Source organism: Phyllobates terribilis, unplaced genomic scaffold, assembly GCF_046119375.1.
Source record: "Phyllobates terribilis strain yellow unplaced genomic scaffold, ASM4611937v1 Scaffold_5__5_contigs__length_657084704, whole genome shotgun sequence".
In the NCBI taxonomy this organism is placed as follows: Eukaryota; Metazoa; Chordata; class Amphibia; order Anura; family Dendrobatidae; genus Phyllobates; species Phyllobates terribilis.
The window spans coordinates 213,265,629-213,274,961 of NW_027362765.1; the positions used below are offsets into that span (position 1 = coordinate 213,265,629).

The 9,333-nt window shown below is 48.9% G+C and overlaps 1 protein-coding gene across 1 annotated transcript in view; it reads right to left on the reverse strand.

Annotated features, from left to right (window-relative positions):
- The window catches only part of GGT7 (gamma-glutamyltransferase 7), a 67,028-nt gene extending 62,116 nt beyond the window's left edge, over nucleotides 1-4,912 (reverse strand). Inside the window, exon 1 of the mRNA XM_073683779.1 lies at nucleotides 4,547-4,912. Within this exon, the coding sequence (XP_073539880.1) occupies nucleotides 4,547-4,703 (157 nt within the window). The 5' untranslated portion in view covers nucleotides 4,704-4,912. The remainder of the gene's footprint in view (nucleotides 1-4,546) is intronic.
- Nucleotides 4,913-9,333: the final 4,421 nt, after the last annotated feature.

Consider the following 9,333-nt stretch of genomic DNA (forward strand, 5'->3'; position numbering starts at 1 on the left):
TATACACTGGTACATTAGTGAGGGGTGATAAACTGGTACATGTAGTGAGGGTGTGATATACACTGGTACATGTAGTGAGGGGTGATATATACTGGTACATGTAGTGAGGGGGTGATATACACTGGTACATGTAGCGAGGGGGTGATATACACTGGTACATGAGTGAGGAGGGTGATTAAACAATGGTACATGTAGTGAGGGGGTGATATACACTGGTACATGTAGTGAGGGGGTGATATACACTGGTACATGTAGTGAGGGGGTGATATACACTGGTACATGTAGCGAGGGGGTGATATACACTGGTACATGTAGTGAGGGGGTGATGTACACTGGTACATGTAGTGAGGGGGTGATGTACACTGGTACATGTAGTGAGGGGGTGATATACACTGGTACATGTAGCGAGGGGGTGATATACACTGGTACATGTAGTGAGGGGGTGATGTACACTGGTACATGTAGTGAGGGGGTGATATACACTGGTACATGTAGTGAGGGGGTGATATACACTGGTACATGTAGCGAGGGGGTGATATACACTGGTACATGTAGCGAGGGGGTGATATACACTGGTACATGTAGTGAGGGGGTGATATACACTGGTACATGTAGTGAGGGGTGATATACACTGGTACATGTAGTGAGGGGGTGATATACACTGGTACATGTAGTGAGGGGGTGATATACACTGGTACATGTAGTGAGGGGGTGATGTACACTGGTACATGTAGTGAGGGGGTGATATACACTGGTACATGTAGCGAGGGGGTGATATACACTGGTACATGTAGTGAGGGGGTGATATACACTGGTACATGTAGTGAGGGGGTGATATACACTGGTACATGTAGTGAGGGGGTGATATACACTGGTACATGTAGTGAGGAGGGTGATATACACTGGTACATGTAGTGAGGGGGTGATATACACTGGTACATGTAGTGAGGGGGTGATATACACTGGTACATGTAGTGAGGGGGTGATATACATGGTACATGTAGTGAGGGGGTGATATACACTGGTACATGTAGCGAGGGGGTGATATACACTGGTACATGTAGTGAGGGGGTGATATACACTGGTACATGTAGTGAGGGGGTGATATACACTGGTACATGTAGTGAGGGGGTGATATACACTGGTACATGTAGTGAGGGGGTGATATACACTGGTACATGTAGTGAGGGGGTGATATACACTGGTACATGTAGTGAGGGGGTGATGTACACTGGTACATGTAGTGAGGGGGTGATATACACTGGTACATGTAGTGAGGGGGTGATATACACTGGTACATGTAGCGAGGGGGTGATATACACTGGTACATGTAGTGAGGGGGTGATGTACACTGGTACATGTAGTGAGGGGGTGATGTACACTGGTACATGTAGTGAGGGGGTGATATACACGGACAGTACATGTAGCGAGGGGGTGATATACACTGGTACATGTAGCGAGGGGGTGATATACACTGGTACATGTAGCGAGGGGGTGATATACACTGGTACATGTAGCGAGGGGGTGATATACACTGGTACATGTAGTGAGGGGGTGATATACACTGGTACATGTAGTGAGGGGGTGATATACACTGGTACATGTAGTGAGGGGGTGATGTACACTGGTACATGTAGTGAGGGGGTGATATATACTGGTACATGTAGTGAGGGGGTGATATACACTGGTACATGTAGCGAGGGGGTGATATACACTGGTACATGTAGTGAGGAGGGTGATTAACACTGGTACATGTAGTGAGGGGGTGATATACACTGGTACATGTAGTGAGGGGGTGATATACACTGGTACATGTAGTGAGGGGGTGATATACACTGGTACATGTAGCGAGGGGGTGATATACACTGGTACATGTAGTGAGGGGGTGATGTACACTGGTACATGTAGTGAGGGGGTGATATACACTGGTACATGTAGTGAGGGGGTGATATACACTGGTACATGTAGTGAGGGGGTGATATATACTGGTACATGTAGTGAGGGGGTGATATACACTGGTACATGTAGCGAGGGGGTGATATACACTGGTACATGTAGTGAGGAGGGTGATTAACACTGGTACATGTAGTGAGGGGGTGATATACACTGGTACATGTAGTGAGGGGGTGATATACACTGGTACATGTAGTGAGGGGGTGATATACACTGGTACATGTAGCGAGGGGGTGATATACACTGGTACATGTAGTGAGGGGGTGATGTACACTGGTACATGTAGTGAGGGGGTGATATACACTGGTACATGTAGTGAGGGGGTGATATACACTGGTACATGTAGCGAGGGGGTGATATACACTGGTACATGTAGTGAGGGGGTGATGTACACTGGTACATGTAGTGAGGGGGTGATGTACACTGGTACATGTAGTGAGGGGGTGATATACACTGGTACATGTAGCGAGGGGGTGATATACACTGGTACATGTAGCGAGGGGGTGATATACACTGGTACATGTAGCGAGGGGGTGATATACACTGGTACATGTAGTGAGGGGGTGATATACACTGGTACATGTAGTGAGGGGGTGATATACACTGGTACATGTAGTGAGGGGGTGATATACACTGGTACATGTAGTGAGGGGGTGATGTACACTGGTACATGTAGTGAGGGGGTGATGTACACTGGTACATGTAGTGAGGGGGTGATATACACTGGTACATGTAGCGAGGGGGTGATATACACTGGTACATGTAGCGAGGGGGTGATATACACTGGTACATGTAGTGAGGGGGTGATATACACTGGTACATGTAGCGAGGGGGTGATATACACTGGTACATGTAGTGAGGGGGTGATATACACTGTGGTACATGTAGTGAGGGGGTGATATACACTGGTACATGTAGTGAGGAGGGTGATATACACTGGTACATGTAGTGAGGAGGGTGATATACACTGGTACATGTAGTGAGGGGGTGATATATACTGGTACATGTAGTGAGGGGGTGATATACACTGGTACATGTAGTGAGGGGGTGATATATACTGGTACATGTAGTGAGGGGGTGATATACACTGGTACATGTAGCGAGGGGGTGATATACACTGGTACATGTAGTGAGGAGGGTGATATACACTGGTACATGTAGTGAGGGGGTGATATACACTGGTACATGTAGTGAGGGGTGATATACACTGGTACATGTAGTGAGGGGGTGATATACACTGGTACATGTAGCGAGGGGGTGATATACACTGGTACATGTAGTGAGGGGGTGATGTACACTGGTACATGTAGTGAGGGGGTGATATACACTGGTACATGTAGTGAGGGGGTGATATACACTGGTACATGTAGCGAGGGGGTGATATACACTGGTACATGTAGTGAGGGGGTGATGTACACTGGTACATGTAGTGAGGGGGTGATGTACACTGGTACATGTAGTGAGGGGGTGATATACACTGGTACATGTAGCGAGGGGGTGATATACACTGGTACATGTAGCGAGGGGGTGATATACACTGGTACATGTAGCGAGGGGGTGATGTACACTGGTACATGTAGTGAGGGGGTGATATACACTGGTACATGTAGTGAGGGGGTGATGTACACTGGTACATGTAGTGAGGGGGTGATATACACTGGTACATGTAGTGAGGGGGTGATATACACTGGTACATGTAGTGAGGGGGTGATATACACTGGTACATGTAGTGAGGGGGTGATATACACTGGTACATGTAGTGAGGGGGTGATATACACTGGTACATGTAGCGAGGGGGTGATATACACTGGTACATGTAGCGAGGGGGTGATATACACTGGTACATGTAGCGAGGGGGTGATATACACTGGTACATGTAGTGAGGAGGGTGATATACACTGGTACATGTAGTGAGGGGGTGATATACACTGGTACATGTAGTGAGGGGGTGATATACACTGGTACATGTAGTGAGAGGGTGATATACACTGGTACATGTAGCGAGGGGTGATATACACTGGTACATGTAGTGAGGGGGTGATGTACACTGGTACATGTAGTGAGGGGGTGATATACACTGGTACATGTAGTGAGGGGGTGATGTACACTGGTACATGTAGCGAGGGGGTGATATACACTGGTACATGTAGCGAGGGGGTGATATACACTGGTACATGTAGTGAGGGGGTGATATACACTGGTACATGTAGTGAGGGGGTGATATACACTGGTACATGTAGTGAGGGGGTGATATACACTGGTACATGTAGTGAGGGGGTGATATACACTGGTACATGTAGTGAGGGGGTGATATACACTGGTACATGTAGTGAGACACCTTGCTAGATATTGGGAGGAGATGCAGATGATAGGAGACACATACTGGCTCATTGATACATGTGATGGAGACATGAGACCACCGTCCCATAAGATGCAGGAACACCACGGCCGCCCCATGCAGTGAGCATGCATTGGCACACGGATGATGGCCACTGGCACACGGATGATGGCCACTGGCACTAGGGTGACACATGCACGCCTGCTCTACGTGTACACATGATTTATTACACAGAGCAAGGCATCAGCAGGTTACCGGAGTCATGCTCCCCCAGGAAAGTATCATCCTCCCCCGATCTCGGCACAGGCTCTCCCCCGGCTTCCTCCTCTGGCAGACGGGGAAAGCTGGTGATGCTCATGTAGTCTACAGGGGAATATGAGCCCAGAGATCGCCCAGGGCCCGTCTCAGCCATCGCCACCAGCCTGTGACGTCACCACTACAGAGGAGGATGGGAGATGCAGAGCAGCAGAGACATCGGTGGGTGGCGCTGCTTCTGACAGTCATCGATGATGATAGGACACTGATCACTGCTGCCACCGTCCCTCGTTTCGCATCCAGTCTGTGAACAGTTCAGGGGGCTGTCAGTACAAGAGACCTTCTACAAGAAGGCGACACCATGACCGTGGCTAGTTATCTTGCAGTCGGGCAACCCAGGGATACTGGATTTTGTCCTGCTTCCAGAATCTGCTCTGTGCTTCCCTGACAGTGACTACAATGAGGAGGGGGAGGAGGAGACTGCTGCCTGTGCTTAGTATGAAGACTGCTGCCTGCCTGTGCTTAGTATGAAGACTGCTGCCTGCCTGTGCTTAGTATGAAGACTGCTGCCTGCCTGTGCTTAGTATGAAGACTGCTGCCTGCCTGTGCTTAGTATGAAGACTGCTCTGCTGACTGTACTTAGTATGAGGACTGCTGCCTGCCTGTGCTTAGTATGAAGACTGCTCTGCTGCCTGTACTTAGTATGAAGACTGCTGCCTGTGCTTAGTATGAAGACTGCTGCCTGCCTGTGCTTAGTATAAAGACTGCTGCCTGCCTGTGCTTAGTATGAAGACTGCTGCCTGCCTGTGCTTAGTATGAAGACTGCTGCCTGCCTGTGCTTAGTATAAAGACTGCTGCCTGCCTGTGCTTAGTATAAAGACTGCTGCCTGCCTGTGCTTAGTATGAAGACTGCTGCCTGCCTGTGCTTAGTATAAAGACTGCTGCCTGCCTGTGCTTAGTATAAAGACTGCTGCCTGCCTGTGCTTAGTATAAAGACTGCTGCCTGCCTGTGCTTAGTATAAAGACTGCTGCCTGCCTGTGCTTAGTATGAAGACTGCTCTGCTGACTGTGCTTAGTATGAAGACGGCTCTGCTGACTGTGCTTAGTATGAAGACTGCTCTGCTGACTGTGCTTAGTATAAAGACTGCTGCCTGCCTGTGCTTAGTATGAAGACTGCTCTGCTGCCTCTGCTTAGTATGAAAACTGCTCTGCTGACTGTGCTTAGTATGAAGACTGCTCTGCTGACTGTGCTTAGTATGAAGACTGCTGCCTGCCTGAGCTTAGTATGAAGACTGCTCTGCTGACTGTGCTTAGTATGAAGACTGCTGCCTGCCTGTGCTTAGTATGAAGACTGCTGCCTGCCTGTGCTCAGTATAAAGACTGCTGCCTGCCTGTGCTTAGTATAAAGACTGCTGCCTGCCTGTGCTTAGTATAAAAACTGCTGCCTGTCTGTGCTTAGTATGAAGACTGCTGCCTGTCTGTGCTTAGTATGAAGACTGCTCTGCTGCCTGTGCTTAGTATGAAGACTGCTGCCTGCCTGTGCTTAGTATGAAGACTGCTGCCTGCCTGTGCTTAGTATAAAGACTGCTGCCTGCCTGTGCTTAGTATGAAGACTGCTCTGCTGACTGTACTTAGTATGAGGACTGCTGCCTGCCTGTGCTTAGTATGAAGACTGCTCTGCTGCCTGTACTTAGTATGAAGACTGCTGCCTGTGCTTAGTATGAAGACTGCTGCCTGCCTGTGCTTAGTATGAAGGCTGCTCTGCTGACTGTGCTTAGTATGAAGACTGCTCTGCTGACTGTGCTTAGTATAAAGACTGCTGCCTGCCTGTGCTTAGTATGAAGACTGCTCTGCTGCCTCTGCTTAGTATGAAAACTGCTCTGCTGACTGTGCTTAGTATGAAGACTGCTCTGCTGACTGTGCTTAGTACGAAGACTGCTGCCTGCCTGAAGCTTAGTATGAAGACTGCTCTGCTGACTGTGCTTAGTATGAAGACTGCTGCCTGCCTGTGCTTAGTATGAAGACTGCTGCCTGCCTGTGCTTAGTATGAAGACTGCTGCCTGCCTGTGCTTAGTATAAAAACTGCTGCCTGCCTGTGCTTAGTATGAAGACTGCTGCCTGTCTGTGCTTAGTATGAAGACTGCTCTGCTGCCTGTGCTTAGTATGAAGACTGCTCTGCTGACTGTGCTTAGTATAAAGACTGCTGCCTGCCTGTGCTTAGTATGAAGACTGCTCTGCTGCCTCTGCTTAGTATGAAAACTGCTCTGCTGACTGTGCTTAGTATGAAGACTGCTCTGCTGACTGTGCTTAGTATGAAGACTGCTGCCTGCCTGAGCTTAGTATGAAGACTGCTCTGCTGACTGTGCCTAGTATGAAGACTACTGCCTGCCTGTGCTTAGTATGAAGACTGCTGCCTGCCTGTGCTTAGTATAAAGACTGCTGCCTGCCTGTGCTTAGTATAAAGACTGCTGCCTGCCTGTGCTTAGTATAAAGACTGCTGCCTGCCTGTGCTTAGTATGAAGACTGCTGCCTGCCTGTGCTTAGTATAAAGACTGCTGCCTGCCTGTGCTTAGTATGAAGACTGCTCTGCTGACTGTGCTTAGTATGAAGACGGCTCTGCTGACTGTGCTTAGTATGAAGACTGCTCTGCTGACTGTGCTTAGTATAAAGACTGCTGCCTGCCTGTGCTTAGTATGAAGACTGCTGCCTGCCTGTGCTTAGTATAAAGACTGCTGCCTGCCTGTGCTTAGTTTGAAGACTGCTGCCTGCCTGTGCTTAGTATGAAGACTGCTCTGCTGACTGTACTTAGTATGAGGACTGCTGCCTGCCTGTGCTTAGTATGAAGACTGCTCTGCTGCCCTGTACTTAGTATGAAGACTGCTGCCTGTGCTTAGTATGAAGACTGCTGCCTGCCTGTGCTTAGTATGAAGACTGCTGCCTGCCTGTGCTTAGTATGAAGACTGCTGCCTGCCTGTGCTTAGTATAAAGACTGCTGCCTGCCTGTGCTTAGTATAAAGACTGCTGCCTGCCTGTGCTTAGTATAAAGACTGCTGCCTGCCTGTGCTTAGTATGAAGACTGCTGCCTGCCTGTGCTTAGTATAAAGACTGCTGCCTGCCTGTGCTTAGTATGAAGACTGCTCTGCTGACTGTGCTTAGTATGAAGACGGCTCTGCTGACTGTGCTTAGTATGAAGACTGCTCTGCTGACTGTGCTTAGTATAAAGACTGCTGCCTGCCTGTGCTTAGTATGAAGTCTGCTGCCTGCCTGTGCTTAGTATAAAGACTGCTGCCTGCCTGTGCTTAGTTTGAAGACTGCTGCCTGCCTGTGCTTAGTATGAAGACTGCTCTGCTGACTGTACTTAGTATGAGGACTGCTGCCTGCCTGTGCTTAGTATGAAGACTGCTCTGCTGCCTGTACTTAGTATGAAGACTGCTGCCTGTGCTTAGTATGAAGACTGCTGCCTGCCTGTGCTTAGTATGAAGACTGCTGCCTGCCTGTGCTTAGTATGAAGACTGCTCTGCTGACTGTGCTTAGTATGAAGACTGCTCTGCTGCCTCTGCTAAGTATGAAAACTGCTCTGCTGACTGTGCTTAGTATGAAGACTGCTCTGCTGACTGTGCTTAGTACGAAGACTGCTGCCTGCCTGAGCTTAGTATGAAGACTGCTCTGCTGACTGTGCTTAGTATGAAGACTGCTGCCTGCCTGTGCTTAGTATGAAGACTGCTGCCTGCCTGTGCTTAGTATGAAGACTGCTGCCTGCCTGTGCTTAGTATAAAAACTGCTGCCTGCCTGTGCTTAGTATGAAGACTGCTGCCTGTCTGTGCTTAGTATGAAGACTGCTCTGCTGCCTGTGCTTAGTATGAAGACTGCTGCCTGCCTGTGCTTAGTATGAAGACTGCTGCCTGCCTGTGCTTAGTATAAAGACTGCTGCCTGCCTGTGCTTAGTATGAAGACTGCTGCCTGCCTGTGCTTAGTATGAAGACTGCTCTGCTGACTGTACTTAGTATGAGGACTGCTGCCTGCCTGTGCTTAGTATGAAGACTGCTCTGCTGCCTGTACTTAGTATGAAGACTGCTGCCTGTGCTTAGTATGAAGACTGCTGCCAGCCTGTGCTTAGTATGAAGACTGCTCTGCTGACTGTGCTTAGTATGAAGACTGCTCTGCTGACTGTGCTTAATATAAAGACTGCTGCCTGCCTGTGCTTAGTATGAAGACTGCTCTGCTGACTGCGCTTAGTATGAAGACTGCTCTGCTGCCTGTGCTTAGTATGAAGACTGCTGCCTGCCTGTGCTTAGTATATAGACTGCTGCCTGCCTGTGCTTAGTATGAAGACCGCTCTGCTGCCTGTGCTTAGTATGAAGACTGCTCTGCTGCCTGTGCTTAGTATGAAGACTGCTCTGCTGACTGCTTAGTATGAAGACTGCTCTGCTGACTGTGCTTAGTATGAAGACTGCTGCCTGCCTGTGCTTAGTATGAAGACTGCTGCCTGCCTGTGCTTAGTATGAAGACTGCTCTGCTGACTGTGCTTAGTATGAAGACTGCTCTGCTGCCTGTGCTTAGTATGAAGACTGCTGCCTGCCTGTGTTTAGTATGAAGACTGCTCTGCTGACTGTGCTTAGTATAAAGACTGCTGCCTGCCTGTGCTTTGTATGAAGACTGCTCTGCTGCCTGTGCTTAGTATGAAGACTGCTCTGCTGCCTGTGCTTAGTATGAAGACTGGTGCCTGCCTGTGCTTAGTATGAAGACTGGTGCCTGCCTGTGCTTAGTATGAAGACTGCTCTGCTGAC